General features: G+C 48.7%; 1 protein-coding gene across 5 annotated transcripts; it reads left to right on the top strand.

The window, feature by feature from the left end:
* Positions 1–66: 66 nt before the first annotated feature.
* Positions 67–15,114, top strand: Ubfd1 (ubiquitin family domain containing 1). Of its 5 annotated transcripts, none has more exons than XM_047532972.1 (8): positions 67–277; positions 465–794; positions 1,659–1,867; positions 4,721–4,786; positions 4,931–5,036; positions 6,226–6,296; positions 8,816–8,898; positions 14,726–15,105. In XM_047532972.1, the coding sequence occupies exons 1-7, from the start codon at positions 253–255 to the stop codon at positions 8,894–8,896; spliced, it is 888 nt and encodes a 295-aa protein (XP_047388928.1). In that variant the 5' UTR covers positions 67–252; the 3' UTR covers positions 8,897–8,898; positions 14,726–15,105. The 5 variants fall into 5 exon arrangements, 4 of the variants coding, with proteins under 4 accessions (XP_047388928.1, XP_047388927.1, XP_047388926.1 ...); XM_047532971.1 differs by having other exon boundaries at positions 69–277; positions 11,276–15,114; XR_007106052.1 differs by lacking the exon at positions 14,726–15,105 and adding an exon at positions 11,276–11,290 and having other exon boundaries at positions 70–277; positions 6,226–6,276.
* The last annotated feature ends 1,772 nt before the right edge of the window (positions 15,115–16,886 follow it).

Genomic DNA, 16,886 nt, shown 5'->3' with positions numbered 1-16,886 from the left:
CAAACTCGACCACTAGGGGGCGGAGCCCAGCGAGCGGGCGATTTCCTGGACCCGCCCCCCACCCGGGCTCGGGAAAGCTAAAGCGTGGCAGGGGCAGGACCAGGGAAGCGGAGGAGGCGGGTCTCCATAGAGACCTCCACCTGTTTCCGGCCAGGCTGAGCGAGATTAGGGGCTGCTGCGGGGGCCAATCTCAGCCAGCTCGCTTCTTCCCAGCGGCCTCTGCGGGAGCGGTGGGTGTTGTACACAATCATCATGGCGGCGGCCGGGGCCCCGGATGGTGAGTGCGGAGGGGGTGGCGGGCGCGGGGCCCGGACCCAGGTTGCGGGCGCTCGCGGGCGGGGCGGGGATGCGGCCTGGACCCGGAGGGAGGAGCGTGGTTCGGGAGCCGTGAACCGGCGGCGCCGGCCAGAGTCCGGTCCCAGGCCCAGTCCGCAGCGAGCGCCCACCCTCTAACCCCCTTGCAGGCATGGAGGAACCTGGCATGGACACGGAGGCCGAGACCGTGGCCACCGAGGCGCCCGCGCGGCCCCTCAACTGCATGGAGGCCGAAGCCGCGGCGGGGGCGGCGGCCGAGGATTCCTGCGACGCGCGAGGCAGTCTGCAGCCGGCCCCGGCCCAGCCCCCTGGGGACCCCGCGGCGCAGGCCTCGGTCAGCAACGGCGAGGACGCGGGCGGCGGCGCGGGCAGGGAGCTGGTGGACCTGAAGATCATCTGGAACAAGACCAAGCACGACGTGAAGGTCCCTCTGGACAGCACAGGCTCCGAGCTAAAGCAGAAGATTCACTCGATTACAGGTAATCTCAGCGCTGACAGCCAGCTTCCTCCACCCCACCCCCTTCTAGTATCTAGTGCTTACGCTGCACTAGACATTGTGCTTGCTGCTCTCTTTGCATCGGCTCCCTCAGTCTTCCGAAGCCAGTACTTGCATTCCTCATCTGATTACTAATGGGCAAATGAGACCCTAGATTACAGAGCTAGTGAATGGCTGAGCCGAGGTTCAAACACAACCCTGACTCTTAAGTCTGTAACGTCACTAGTAAAAATCACCTGAGGCACTTGATAAATTTACAACACCTAGGCCCTTCCTGGGGAGATTCTGATTCAGTAGGTTTGGGATTCGGCCAGGAACTTACTTTTAGCAAATAATCTTAGGTAACTTTCACACTGGAAGTTTAGGAAATATTGCTGTTGACCATCATGCTGGCCCTTCACAGTTACTCATACTGGTTCATTTTATCTTGTTTATACTTCTTTTCTGTTTGAAATGATTACTCTTTTGAGCTTTCTCTCTGTGGCCTGTAACTCCATAGGAACAGTAACTTTGTCCTTATTGACTTCCGTATTCCTGACACCTGTGAATTCTCCCTTATCATTTGAGTGATGGGATGATGAACACTTTGGAAAGAGTGATAACTAAAATTCATTGAGCAAAAACAGGCACTGTGCTAAATATCTACGTTTGTCCTGTTTCTTAATCCTTAAATCTATACAGAAAGACCTACTTTCATCTATCTGATTTTGAGGCCCAGATGCGAATTGCCCAAGTTCACTAACCAAATAGATAGTGCAGCCAGTATTTATTTGCTGTTCTGTTACCAAAACACTCTGAGATCCATTCATTTTTTTGTTCCTTTCACTGCTCTCTACCTTTTCCCTAGGTCTCCCACCTGCCATGCAGAAGGTCATGTATAAGGGACTTGTCCCTGAAGATAAGACGTTGAGAGAAATAAAAGTGACCAGTGGAGCCAAGATCATGGTGGTTGGCTCCACCATAAATGATGTTTTAGCAGTAAATACGCCCAAAGATGCCGCGCAACAGGATGCAAAGGCCGAAGAGAACAAGAAGGAGCCTCTCTGTAGGCAGAAAGTGAGTCCATCGTGTGCTTGTTGGTCCTGAGAAATTAGAGGCTTTGTCCTCTAGCCTTGGTTGATTGTATTCTCCCTAGAATAAGCTCCTTTTTGGACAGGGCCCATGATGGAAATTTATGGCAGCAGTTGGGTGCAGCAGAGTGGAGGTGACAGCTACCTGAGATTTGCAACTATGTCTCGTCTGGCTGGTCAGTGTGTCTCAAGTATACCTACTTTAGGATAAGGTCTTTCTACAGGGAGGCTCCAGACCAGATAGTAAAAGAAATTAGACATGGGTTTCTCTATCCGGTTTAGTGCAAAAGAAAAATGTCAGTACTAAAATTAAGCCTCCATTTTGAACAAGTGCTTACATTTGAGTTTTGGTTTGTGGCTTTTCTCAAGTCAACAAGTCCAGTTCTGAATAGGCATGGAAATCAACAAATTTGGGTTCCTCTGAGACGAACCATTTCAGGAACTTGAATGAAGCTGAGTAGGAAGATACTGACACTTATTTATTCTGTCCTCCTAATCCATGAGATGGAGACCTGACTTTTCACATAGTCTCCATTGCTCATTTGGAAAGAAGAGATTCAGCTTTGTCTTAAAATCATTGTAGCCTTTACAATTCTTTTTATTCTCTTTTTTAAAAATTTTTGTTGTTGCAGTAATGGGGATTGAACTCAGAACCTCACACATGCTTGGCAAGTGCTCTTTCACTGAACTGTGCCATCAACCCTTTTTAAAAATTTTGTTTTGAAACAGGGTCTAAGTAAGTTGCCCCAGCTGGCCTCAAACTTGCAATTCTCCTTCAGCCTCCTGAAAAGCTAGGATTACAAGCTTGTACCGCTATACCAGCTTAAAATTTCTTTTTTGTTTTTAGAAGAAATGAGATTATTGTAGAAGGAGTAGTTTGGGAAAATCATCATTCATGATCTTATCACCCAGTGAATCCCACTTGTCACTGAATAGCTTCCTTGCACAGAAAACAGGTATTCTCAGTTTACCTGTGTCGAGAGCAACTTAATTGATACCAATTTTAGTACAGTAGGTACTGATATTTGGCCAGCACTGAGAAACACAATCTTGTGTTTAGAGATCCATAATCCTTTACTTGTGCTTTTGAGTTTTCAAAAGGGGTCTGAAAACAAGGAGTGCTATTATAAATTTACAGCAAAACCTGACTAGAGCTTGAATATATTACATTTTTGCTGTAGAAATATGAACATGTTGGGTGACAAGTTGCTCCCCCAGCCCCCATAGCAGATATATTATGTAATAAATTTTGAGAGTACATTTATAAAATCTCAAACTCTAAATCTGTCTATAGGAATTTTTGTGTTGGTTTTGCTTTTTGGTGCTGGGGATTGAAGTTGGGGCTAAGTACATACCCTGCCACTGAGCTGCATTCCTTGCCCCTGTCTGTAGGGTTTTGGATGAGGGATTATAGAGTTTTCACCCTCCACATGTGGGTCATAATCTCCTATAATGTGTTCTATCTCCTACCTTCCCTGCCACATGGAACAGATCTGACTGAGTGTTCTCACTGGTCACACCCTTAGAGCAGAACATGCCTTGTAAATACAGGTTTGAGTTACTGGTGGTAGCTTAACAAGCTTAGAACTATTCTCCACAGTGCAGGGGGAGTTCTTCAAAGGTACTTGTAAGGCATGTCTCGTAATTAGGCTTCCCACCTGTGCTGCTTGGTTTGAGTGATGCCAGTTATTATGAGGTATGACATGGCCTAATGAGGGATCCAGTCCCTTCTGCTTTTTATGGACGTGTCCAGGTATCTGGAGCTGATATACAGGGTGGCTATGTGGAGTTCATTCCTGCCACCGAGTTCTGCCGTGCCAGAGTGACTGCACCAGCTCATGGTTCCTGGTGCTTACATTTGACCAAATTTTTACCCACTGCCCATTCCTTGTCCCTAGTACCAGCTTTACGAACCATTGACCTGTAAAGCCACAGAAGGAAAGGAGATGAGACTTGCAAATTGTAGGGGCCATGGATTGGAACCCCTAATGAGGTGCCTCACCTTCTTGGCATTGATTGGGTGGGAGTGGGGTTTGAGACATCTTATGGTCAGGGTCTAGAATGGTCAGTGTTTCTGCTTGGAAATGTGGTTGCTCAAGTTTTCTGTGTAGCTGGGGTTAAGAGTAGGGCAGTGGGGACGATGTCTCTGATGGCTGGGGTTCCTTCTCAGCAGTTAGTTTGATTACCAGCATCTTACAGTTCTCTTTGGGGGTTGAAGTTGACAGATACTGCTGACATTTTCTACCTGCCAGAAGAACAACACCCTTTGCAGTTCTTAGCATGGTTTTTAATCCTTTCATGGGTGACTTTTTGAGAAGGGAGTAAAACATTAGAACTGGCAATCTGGAAATTCCTCTTATTCTAGAACTTTATTGGATATTGTAGCTACATTGGGCTGATTAAATAATTGAAATTAAGTACTTGATTCTTCAGTCTTATTTAAGTATTGCAGTTCTGGGGATTGAACCCAGGGGTACTTTACTACTGAGCTACACCTCTTTTCTAATTTTTATTCTGAGACAGGGTCCTGCTCAGTCACCTAGGCTACCCCCGGACTTGTGGTCCTCCTGCTTCAGCCTCCCTGTTCGCTAGGAGCACACACCTGGCAGTTCCTCAGTCTTCCTAGCCACACTTCAAGTGCTTAATAGTCTCAAGTGACTAATGGCAACTCCTTGGGACAGCACTGCTCTGATGTGTCAAGGGACCCATGGTCTGCAGACATGACAAGCTTTTGCACAAAAACATTAAGATTCTCTCCATCCCGTTTTTGAGAGTTAGCAACATGACTAAAATGTAGGCGGCTATTTCATGTAACAGTCTCTTCTGACTTGTGTTATAGCAACACAGGAAAGTGTTGGATAAAGGAAAACCTGAAGATGTGATGCCATCTGTGAAGGGGGCCCAGGTAAGTCTGACTTCTTTGTGACCATCTGAAAAGGAGCCCGTCCCACCTTCAGAGAGTCCTGTGATCGTGTCCTCAAGTCCTGTCCCTTCTCTTTTTTTCTGCCTGATTGTCCCTGCCTTTCTTCCCCTGATGTTGTGCCTCCAGGAGCGCCTGCCAACAGTACCCTTGTCCGGCATGTATAATAAGTCTGGAGGAAAAGTGAGACTCACCTTTAAGCTAGAACAAGACCAGCTGTGGATTGGCACTAAAGGTATGTTTGTCCTCAGCCGCCTCCTGGCCCACCGCCTGCCTCTGCCACCCAGCTGCACTGGTTCTGAGGGCTGCTGCTTCTCATTTGGAAACCTCTGTCCTCACTGCTTTGTGTGCTTCTGGCTTTTGAATTTGCTTTTAGATACTTGCCTCTTGTTTGGACCCTTTTTGCTCCTGTGCAGTCTGATTTCAGAGCCAGTCCATTGAACATTGGCTCTTTGCACACAGAACCAGAGGTCCAAAACATGTGCTCCAAGGGTCAAGTGTTGGTCTCCAGTGAAGGGTTTTATGGGTTTGCTTATACACAATTTGCAGAAATCAGGAGATTTCACTTAATCTGATCTGGTGGGGGTGCTTCTCTTGGGGAAAAAAAAAAAATCAAAGATCTGGCCATTGGGGGCCTGCGTTGCCATGGCACTCAGGAGCTAGAACTGAGTAGTAGTTTGCAGAGTGCCATGCTCTTCTCCCCAGGTAGCCAGCTTTGCTCTTTTATGTCACCTGCTCGAGCCCTGTAGGTCAGTGAGTGCTGTGCTAGGTGAGGTTTCCCTGACTGCTGCCCGAGAACCGTGCCTGCTTCGCTGCCTGGGTGCCCTCCGCCCCTGCTGTGCGCAGGATCTGGGTCAGCCTTGCTGGTTCCTGGGGAGCATCTCTGACCAGCCTCCCTCTCCCTTCCCTTAGGTGGTCACAAAGTCTTGTTGGTTACATTCTGTAATTGTCTGTGTCCCTTTCTTTGCCACTGTGTGTGTGTGTGTGTCAGGGCTCTTAGCGCCTCTAAAGTTGTTACAAGCAAGTCAACCCGTTTCCCTGCCCAATCCGTCATCTTCTGTCCTGTCCATGACCCATACTCCCTTTTTGTCACTGGTTCCTGCACTCAAAAATCCTTCGACCCTGTAAGACCAGGTTCCAGTGCCTAAACCTAGTGCTCAAGTGCTCTTCACAGTGAGCCCTGCTGTGTGCTCCCTGTCGTCCCGTGTCGGCTGACTTCCACGGCTCTGCTCACGCTGTGCCCCGTCCTTACTGCCTTCTTCCCCTTCCTGTTGTTAATAAGCTCTCCCAAGGCCCTGCTGTAGTGCCCCTCCTAACGAAGCCTTCCCTGATACCTCCATCCCCTCCAAATGAACTGCCACCACTTCTGTTCCTAATGTCCCCAGAGCACTTATTACTCTCTGACTTGTCTGTCCCCCTGTTAGATTCCTGGAGGGAACCGAACATGCCTAATTCACCTGTTTCTGGCCAGCACTGTAGGTATTCAGTGTGCGAGGTAAATGCTAAAGAGAAGTACAGGGGTCCCATTATCTGAGGTTAATTGGTTTCAGGGACAGGCCATTTAGTGTGACTCCACTAAAATGGGACCAAAGTTTTACAGAAACTAGAACTTGGGACAAGGGTAGCGGGAGTGAGATTTTTATCATCTTAACATGAAAATTCTAGAAAGCAAACACAAGTTTCTTATTTTCAGTTCTGCTGGTTCTTGAAATGAGCAGACTGAAATGCCAGAAGCACTTGCGTTTTCTAACAATTTTATGGTAGCTCGTTATAGTCTTCATTTCATGTGCAACTCGACTGCATGGTCAGAGCAAGGCTTGCAAATTTTGAAGGGCTTCCCCAGTTTGCCCGAGGGCCCTCAAGCCCTTTACTAGACTATTCTTTCCTGTCCCACCTCCCCAGTTGTCAGTGGCTAGCTGCCCTGCCTGTGTCGGCTTTGCAGGTGATCTTGCTTGGTTCTCCATCATCTCATTCACTTGCTGAAGTGCATAGACTTCCTGCCTCTTGCTAGATTTCTCCTTTTTCTTGTGGGTAGCCCACTTGAAGGCAGTTGCCAAGTGGATCCAGGAAGGGAGTGGTGCCCAGGAGGGTAGGAGCAGCAGGGGGTTGGGTGAGGCCTGAGTCTCTGCAAGCTCGTTGGACCCGCAAGGAATATTTTTGCATTATGAAGCTGTGTAGTAAACACATAGTAACCACATGGACAGATATAACTGAACTGCCTGTCCTTCAGTTGAGGTTTTTCAGCTTCTGGGAGCAACCGCCCTCCTGCTTGGGCACAAGGGCAGAGCTCTAGAAGCAGCTTGATAATTGGGCTTCTGAGCCACTGAGAGCCTCCTTCCTCACCAGCCCTGTTGAGGGCCACAGTCGTGCCTTCCAGGCTTGGCCAAGGCTGAATCTTCTCCCACCCAGCCTTTGTCTCTGGGTACCTTAGCAGCCCAGGGGCAAGCGCCCTTCCCACTTGCCTGAGTCCCGTCATCCGGTGGCAGTACTTGGAGGAGGACAGCTTGTCCTGGGAGTTGGCTGCTGGCCACTGGCATCATCTTTCCACCAGCCAGAAGCTGCTGTGGAATGACCATCCTTGGTGGGGAGCTTTGCTGAGTAAGTGACCCTCCCGGGCTTTGCGCTCTCCTTGCTGCATGTGTAGGAGGCGGCAGTGCGCACGCCTCGGGCACAGCAGAGCAAGAAGAACCTGCAGCCCCTGAGGGCTGAGCCCTGTCTCGAGGGCTCTAATCTAGCCAGTTGCTGTCACCCTGGAATGTGGGTCCAGCATGTCCAATCTTTGAAGTTTTCAAGAGAAGCCCGAAATCCATATTTTTATGTGAAACCTCCAGACATTTTGAAGTGAAAGATGGTTTAGAAAGTTTTGATCTTGGCCACTGGTTTAGAGTTATGGAAAGTCTAAGCCCAAGAGAACATATTTAGGTCCCTTTTCCCTGATTCCCATTTTTCAGAGACAAGGTCCCTAGCGTGGAGGTAAAATGTCCTAAGTTAGCAACAAGGCCAGAACCCCCACCTGTAAATTCCTAGTCTGGCAACTTGCCCATTTTCACATTCTACTTTTCCAGATTTTTCTTTCTGTAAAGACTGTCCTGAGTCCTTTTCTCCTTGATTTAACTTGCTGGGAGTGCCAGCCTGCCCCTCGGGAGGCCCCTGGTGCAGGCACCCCACCCCCACCCTCACGTCCGTCCTGCTGCACTTGGCTCCTGCCTGTCTGTCTCCTCTTGCACCAGGCACCCTGGCCGCCCCATCTTTCTTACCTGCCATCCTGACACTCTGCAGAATGTCTTCTGGCCCAGGTCATTGTTTCCGCTGTTAATCACACCAGGTTATAGATGTTGGTGAGAACACAGAGGGCAGAAGGCTAGCAATCATGGGGTGAAAAGTGGCCTTAGAGCTCGAACACTCCTTCCTCCTGTGAGAGCCTCAGGGAGCTCTGTTGCTTATCTGTTCTTGGCCTCTTAACTCTCCATGTCCCTGTGCCCAAGACCTCGGCCAATGCTGGGCTGGGGCCGTGAGGGTATGAAGGAATTTCTTGGATATGTGTTAGTCATCAGACTTTGAAAACTACTACCAAGGAAGATACATTTCTGCTCTCAGAAACTTTTGTTGTCATTCCCAAATCCTGTTCCCTATTTGCTCCTTCTTGTTCCCAGTTCCCTTGCTGGGAGTGGTGGCACATGCCTGTAACCCCAGCAACTGAGATTCAGGCAGGAAGATTATAAATTCTAGGCCAGCCTGGGCAACTTGGCAAGACCCCATCTCAAAAAATAAAATGGGCTGGTGACGTAGCTTAGTAGGAGTGCACCCCAGAGTTCAGTCCCCGGTGTGAAAGCAGTCCCCAGCTCCTAAGCAGGGCTCTAAGGACACCAATCAAGAGATGCTACTCCAAGGTCCCTAGAGGGTCTGGTGCCGACCTACAGAAGACTGCTGTAGATCCCCTCGCCTTGAGGGAGGGAGGCTGCAGCCGAGGAACTGGGGGCCTTTGAATAACCGCTGTCATCCCTCTCAACCTAGAGCGAACCGAGAAACTGCCCATGGGCTCCATTAAAAATGTTGTCAGTGAACCTATTGAAGGACACGAAGACTACCACATGATGGTAAGTGGCCGGGCTTGTCAGCCCCTGGCTAGACGCTGGTTTCTGCCTTATCAGGGAGTTTTGCTAATCGAAGAAAAAAACATTGTCTTCAAAGGACTGTTTTAAGACCCCTGTGTTTTCTTCGTCTACTTAGACCTTGACCCACAACCCCATTCCCAGTTCTGTTTATTTTGCAACATCCCCATGCCGCGCACCATCCGCAGCCTGGAGGGGCGTGTCTCTCCTGTGCTTTTGGAGACATCCTGTGCCTCCCTCTTATTCATCATATTTTGGTTTTAGACCAGGAAAATGAATATGAAGAGGAGGAATGGCTTGTGGAATTTCATTTTTAATTTTGTCTTGCTTTTAAAAAAAGAGCATCCCCTAGCTGAGGTGTTGTGAGGAGTCGAGGCCGTCTCCCTCTGTGGCCTCAGGCTGGGCCCGCCTGCTCCACAGAGCGCAGGCTGACTTCCAGGCAGCACACGGCTCCACACGTCTGCAGAACAAAGCGAGGAGTTCTGTGATCTGATGAACGAGCGGCTTGGGCACGGCTCCCTGTCCCAGCTCTATTCCAAGGGACCCCCTTCCTTCACCCTTTTTTTTTTTTTTTTTTTTTTACTTTCCAGTGCTAGGTATTGAACTCGGTCTCAGGCATGCTAGATGAGAGGACACCTTAAAAATGAAGTGTAACTACTTAAACTCCGAAGTTGCTGTGACAGGGACTTGACCTGAGCTAGCAGTGCCCTCTTCCTTCTGAGGAGGGAGGTTTTCAGCAGCTATCGATAGTGTGCGGCTGTGTCAACTCCACCCTACGGAGTAGAGCAGCTCAGTGGTATGACCAGTGGCGGGTGTTACAAATTCCATGACAGGGATGTGTCGGAAGATCCTTGTTACAGGGAGAAATCAGCTAGAGAGCCAGTCTGTCGCCTTTCCTGTGCTGTGTCTTCAGCCTGGTGGTGCTCATGCAGGGCTGTGGTTGGGATCCTGGGCTGCAGGCTCCTGTCCTTCCTGGGAGTGGCCATAACATCACTGGGGCTTCTTTCAGGCCCTCAGGTGGCCCTTCCATCCTGCTCCTCTTCAGTCTTTAAAGCAAGACTGCAGATGGATTTGATTTGCCTTAGTCACTTTTCTGTTTTAACAGTGGCATTTTTGTATTTTTAGCTAGGCCCTTCACTTTGTTTGAAGTATCTGTGTGAGCAGTTTGACCCTGTAGGGTTTGCAGCCCCAGATTTCAGGCAGCCCGATGGTAGGGATTACAGACAGGTTGAATCGGCCACACTGGACATCTCTGAGGGAATCTGTGTATGTGGTGATGAACTAATACCTAGTTCAAGTGTCATTTCTCTCTGGAGTCATTTCTGGCAGAGGGTGGTGCTAGTGGTCCCTCTTTCTAAACGCTGTTAAGTAGCAGTTCTGTGCTGATGAAAGTATTTACTTCCCTCTTTATGCAGATGTCATTTCTCTAGTAAGATAAATGTGTCACAGTTCACAATTAGAAAAATGTGGCTGTGCTCTTTCAATTTTGGAGATGAGTTTTTAACATTACAGAAAAGCACAGAGTACCATAAGCCATCTATCCATCCATCCCTGAGAACAATTGTAAATCCTTTGTAACTTGCTTTAAATCTTTTCTTTAAATAAAAAATAAAATTTACCAACAGCGACGATGTCCCCATTGTCTTCCCCTTCCCCTGTTCCCATTATCACAAATCCTCGTGTGTCTTTCCATCTATTGATTCTTTTATTTGTACGTCCACAAACAAGATCGAGTAATGTTTTTTCAGTTTTCATGAATGATATCATGGTGTGTACTGTTCTGCAATTTGCTTTTTTTCATTCGACATCGTGTTCTGTCATATTAACTCTAGATCCGTGAGGATCCAGCTCATACCTTTGTAAAAGCACGCCAGTGTGTGTATGAACAGGCCTACCCCCTTTGGATCCCGCGTCCCCTCCCTGATGGACGTGCAGGTTGTTGCTAGGGTTTTGACGTTTCCGACAGTGCTGTTTGAACATTCACACCACTCTCCTTGTGCATGTGTGGCAGGTTTTCTAGGGCAGCGGTTCTCAAACTGTGGTCTTCAGTCACGTAGGAGTACCTGGGAGCTTGTTGGCAGCTACGCAGGCCCCACCCCAAGCCTGAAACCCCAAGGGGTGCAGCCTGCAATCTGTGTTTTCCTGAGCCTTCCAGAAGGTTCTCAGGGTTGGCTGTGCTGAACTTGGCCCCACCTTTTCTTTTACTTGTTTTTTAAACATGTTAGGAGAGTGCTCCCCACAGTTTTTTTTTTTTCTTCCCTTTCCGATTAATTCACTTCCCAACCCTCCCCCGTGTTTGTTGTTCTGCCTGCTTGGTCACCCCACCTCTGAAGTTCGCTTGGTTTTCCTTTTTCCCTTCCAGGCGTTTCAGTTGGGCCCCACGGAAGCCTCTTACTACTGGGTGTACTGGGTTCCAACTCAATATGTGGATGCAATCAAAGACACTGTGCTGGGCAAATGGCAGTATTTTTGAAAGCACTTTCACCTCTGGCCCAGGAGACTGACCCAAAGTGAAGGACATTGCCGGGAGAGGCCTGCAGCATCCCTGGATTTCAGAGTTCTGGAACTTTGTTCACACACAAAAAAATCTCTATTCAATCTGAGGTGATGTGGTGACTGAAGCCAGAGGTGATGTACTTTCACCATTAGCTTAATTTTAACTTAAAATCACCGATTCCCTTTCTTGCAGTCAGCTTCATACCATTTTTAAAGTCAGTATGGTGGAAATCAATAAATCTGAATTCCGAACATGTTGTGTGGAATACTCTTAAGTCTGTTTGAGAGTAGATCTGCCAATTATGTTGAGAAGGAAATGATGAAAAGCTTTCTGGGTTTTGTTTTTGTTCTTGTCTTTTTTTTTTTATTTTTTTAATGATTTCAACTGAAATATTTTCATAAATCTTTGGTTGCAAACATTTGGACTGCATTGTGATGAGTTGGGGTCTTTTTCTTTTTCCTTGGTGTAAAATTGTATGCAAAATGGGGGGGGTTAGTAAGCCATATTTTTCTGTTCACTGATTCAAATTTAATTCTTTCCCTTTTTAATTTTCTCACTTCCCTAGATTTGAGTTTTTGTTTTAAAAACCCAAAGATGCCAGTTCCTCTCTTGGTACCTCATCCAGCTTCCTTCCCTGGGCTCTGTCCCTCCGTGCTGCTGCTGCTTGGGAATGCACGTGGGGGAGGAGGAGCTGCTGGGTCGGGGCAGGGAGCTCTCGCCCTCGCTGTGGTGTTGTCGAGCAGCAGAGTATCTCACAAGTGACTCCTGTCTAAACGTCTTGCCCTTCGGGCCCCAACTTGTGGGGCGTTCCGTTGCCTGTTCAGTCGTCGCGGGCAGCCCTTGCTGAGCTTGGCTTTGAGGCCCAGCCCGGTGTGGGTGTGCCTGGGCTGGGCTGCTTCAAAGCCCCCGTTTGGAGAAGGAGCCAGGTAGAAGGTAGTTTGTGCAGCCGTATAGCCACAGATCCAGAGACCTTCTTTCTTTGGAAGTTTTCCAGAAATTCTTAAGCAGTCCAATGATTGTTTCAATTATGCTTCTCCATTGGTCCTTCTGCTCATGCATTAAGTTCAAGTGTCCTTTATCCCAGGTACAGAGATGCCGCCTTTCTCAGTAAAAAGACATCTGACCTAGTGGGTTGGCCAGTGGTGTTTGAACAGTTAAATGGGATAAATTGCTTTCACAATTAGCTCACTCTCTTCTGGTTTTAGCCCTTTTGTTCTTCGTACATGTGAACTTCTGTCATCTCCTATGGCTTGATTGACTCTGAAATGAGGGACAGTCTCGGTGGATGACACCTTTTGTGCTGTTTGCTGTTTCTCTGCTGCTGTCTTTGCCATTCTCCTCTCACTGGTTGCAGGCTCTCTTAGTAAGGTTTGGCAAGAAATCTTCCCAGCCTCACACTTTGGATTCTAAGCTGTTCCCCCTCATTCTGTGAAACGTATTAGCATGTGTTCGCCTCAGATGACTATCCTTGTGAGCCAGTTAACGACGATATTCTACGCCCTTCCCTTCTAAGCTGTAGTTCAGGAATCACATAGACAGACTCTTGCTTTTTGTGGTGTAGTCAGTGCCAAGTTCTGCATCTGGGCAGGAAAACCTACTCTTTGCTTTTTGGGGGCATAAAGTACGTATGTGAAGTGCAGTGTCCAAGAAACTGCCTGTTTTCCATCCCTTGAAAAAGGAGCAGTAACTGCAGCTCTTTTGTCTCCGTTGGCAGTTCCTGGGGAAAGGAGTGCGCCTTGCTACTTGTCCCAGCCGCCTCCTGTGGTTGACAGGTCTGCAGGGGAAGTGATCAGGTAGCAGGCAGAGCATCCTCTGGGTTGAAATGCTGCCCTTTCTGTTGCCGACGTCCCCATCCTTGAGACTTGTCGGATAGTGCCATGTGCCCTTTTGGTCCCTCAGAGCAGGCATCTTTGTCCCCAGAATGGCTCTGAGACCCCTCCTCTGCCCCTGCCCTCCTTCCTCCCAGCCAGAGCAAGTGTGCCATTGTCCCCCTGCTGCCCAAGGGCCAGACCGCTTCTCACTCAGGCTGGTGTCGTTTCGAGAGGACCAAAGCCTGCGTGAGCCTTTTTATTTTCAGTAAAATGGTGCTTATTTCCTTACTTCGAGATATTATATATAAATAATGATGTAAATGACACCTCTTCGTGTGGAGCTGTTCGAGGGCTGCTTCACAGAGCTCGCTCACTGTCGTCACAGTCCTGAGCTCTGGCTCCTGACCTGTCTGCACAGGAGACCTCGCCGGAAGCCTCTGGGAGAAGTGTGAGATCCGTGCCTGGGTCACAGCAGTGTTGGCTGTTTCGTCACTCAGTCCCGTGAGCAGTCTCTTTATTCCTTGCTTACATCTGACTCAACCTGTGCGAGCAAATCGAAATACTCTTCCCTTTAGGTAGCAGCACAGTGTTTTGTTTTTTTCCTCAGGACTATTTCTGAACAATTCCTTCACTGTCGGGTCTGAGGGGACCAGAACTCTCCCTCCCTGAGGCAGGGGCATGCAGGCGGATGAAGGAAGAGCTGACTCGGAGAGGGCCTCCGAGGGCGATCGCCGGAGCTTGAGGTGGAGTGGTCCCGCCCCGGCGAGGCTGCTCTGGGCCCGTCACTCGGTGCTGCCCGTGGGCTTCTTTCCTGTCCAGATCGGGCGAGCGGTCCTCCTGCAGGTCTTTTCTCACAGACATCATGCCTTTCTTTTCCTCCCTGAGGAGACTTGGCAGAATAAGGCAGCAGCGTCACCCTGCTGAGCCCCGTCCATCAACTCCTGTCCAGTCAGTCGGGTCAGAGAACTTAGACTCGCGAGTTGCTGGAGCTCTTTGGTGGGAAGTAATTTTAATCCATGATGGGTCTTTTGCAAGTAGCGTTTGCTCTTTCTAAATGAAGTTTAACTGAGCTAAGGATGCACTTTCTTAGAATCTTGTGGACATAGTCGGGGCCAGGCGAGGCCCTCAGTAGGCTCCTTAGTTGCTGCTTTACCTTATGAGGGCCAAAGAGATTAACTTTGCTACATTGCCACGCCTCAGAAAAGTTGCCATATTTCACCCAGAAGGGACTTGTTTTCCAATTCCTCTTACTTTAACCATGTGCCTGGAGGAGCCATGCTGGACTCTTGCCATTGACCCACTCTTTCTTTGCCAGGGGCCGAGAAGGGAAAGGGGACAGACTCAGTGTGCCAAGGGCCACGCAAGGGCAGGCGTTCTTCCACCTCTTTCTCGCTCCTTACCTCTGTTCCTGCCTGTCGACATGGAAAAGGATGGTCCCTTTGTCCTGAGGCTTTGTAGCAAAGTCATCTGCAGTTAGGATTGGCACCTGTTTCCTTCTTCACAGGACCTGGCAGCCTTTCTGAAGTCACAGGTGGTCAGGAGCCCTCTGAGGTGCAGAACATCTGGTAGATTACCTGCCAGCTGAGTGCTTCTACTGCTTTCTAAACTTCTGAGAACCTTTCTTTTCTTTCTTAAAGAGCTCTGCAGAGTTATTTGACAATATATGTAAGTACCATGTTTCCTTGTGGTGTACGCTCTGTTCTGGTTTGTTTTTAAATCAAATGCCTGTTTGGGAGGAGATGAACGTATTTAGTCTATTAGATTTGCGCTGCTGGATTTTTTTTTTTTTTTTTTTTCTTTTTAAAGTGTAACCTTGACTAGCTGTCTTATTGTTTATCCTGTAAGATTAGTCTATCAATTAAAGTTTGATAATTAATTGCGTCTCTCTTTCCTTCTGATTCTTCCTGCGTCCAATCCATACGGGGGCCTGACCAACATTTGGAGCTGGGCCAGAAGCCCTCTTTTGCCAGCTGTGGTCTTATTTGGCTTTGAAGTATATCCAAATTTATTCTCTACTGAAACAGTTGGTGAGGAGATTCTGGTTTTATTTACTCTTGGAAGTCCATGTAACCAGCTTGCGGGTCAGCCACACTCCTGCTAAGGTCACCAGCTTGGTCTGCTCTGACCTCCCCGTGGCAGAGGGGAAGCTGCCTCCTGCCCTTACCCTCCTGATTAGGTGCCTTGTGCAACCTCACCAGCCATTTAGCCTTCAAGGACATGTTCAGTAACACACTTGAGAACAGAGCCCTAGCTCTGGCCACTGCTACCAAGACCTGGGAAGAGGGAGGGAGGATATCCTTACCTACAGTGGGACGAGAACAGAATCCCTAGTCTAAGGAGTGAGAACTGGTCTCTCAGAGCTGGTTGGGACCCTCCACCACTCCCAGACAGTAGACCTTCTTGTCTTCCCCATGATTCGTTAATGTTCTGGAAGGTTTTGATCTCATTTCCCTTTCCTGGCAAGGAGAAGGGATCTGTTCCTTTTCCTGTTACTTCTTACCTCCTGATCCTGATGGAACACTGCTGGATTCCTAAGGCTCTGGCCGTTACATGGGAGAGGACAAGGTGGCTTGTCCACCTGCTGTACACTGACTGGTACCCACCTAGAGAATCTTCTGTCTGTGCAGAGGGTACTTCTGGGTTTTATCCCAGTTCCAAACAATTACTTCAGGCACCTGAGACTAACAGGATGTTGGATTCTCCTCCAGTGGAGAATGAGATCAACTCCAGAATGAATATTTTACTGTACTGTTGGGAAGCGTCTGGCGTTTTCTCAGCTTTGGGTAATTTGACAGAATCCTTCGCACATCAGGGTCCAGGGTATCCTTTGGGCATCAGGTAAGAGGAAGTGTTTTCCCGCCTCTTGCCTGAGAGCTGTCAAGGCTCGCCACGCAGTGGGAATGGGGTGCTTCCCCCGAACCTGAACCTCCGCCCACGCACTCGGCTGCTTTGAGCTGGAACCCGCCGCTCTGGCTTTGCCGGGTTGAAAGGTGGCACGGTAGTCTAACATCCCTACACCGTTCATGTAGCTTTACTGGTCATTAGACCATCGGGCACCCCTGCTTCCTTGGTCTAGCGTACCAGTTCATCTTGCCGAAGCATTTGACAGAAGTGCTGATGTCATCACACTTCAACAGTGTCAACACGCATCTCCTGAGAAGGGCGTTTTAAACCCTACCATTACTCACCCAAGAAAATTCCTGTCGATGCAGTGATATCATCTCTTAGGCCAGCATAGCGTTTAAAATTTTTTTTCCAGTTAATGATCTGTTTTAAAATCCTTACCTAGTCTTGTGTTGTTTAAATACCCTTTTAACTTTTCTGTTACTAGTCTTGTTTTTTTCCTCTAACCGTGAAGTAATTTCCTTCTCTGTGCGTACATGTCCCACCCTACCCGCTGGCTGCGCAGGGGTTGGAACCCAAGGCCCCACGCAGGGTAAGCGAGCGCTGTCCCGCTGAGCTATGCCCTGCCTCGTTTTAGTATTCTCATTTGTCTGTCTTCCCCCCACCTGGTCCTGAGTCTGTTTCTGGCATGGGTTTCTCCTGGCTAGGGCGCCGCCGTCCTGGAGAAGGCATGTCATGGAAGCAGATCCCCAGGGATCAGAGTCCTCACATCCAGTGATCGTTGTGGCTCTGATTCCATATCCACTTCTAAGACTTGGACT

The sequence above is a fragment of the Sciurus carolinensis genome, chromosome 18, assembly GCF_902686445.1.
Source record: "Sciurus carolinensis chromosome 18, mSciCar1.2, whole genome shotgun sequence".
In the NCBI taxonomy this organism is placed as follows: domain Eukaryota; kingdom Metazoa; phylum Chordata; class Mammalia; order Rodentia; family Sciuridae; genus Sciurus; species Sciurus carolinensis.
Note: the sequence above shows the minus strand (reverse complement) of the source record. Positions and strands in the feature narration are given on the sequence as shown.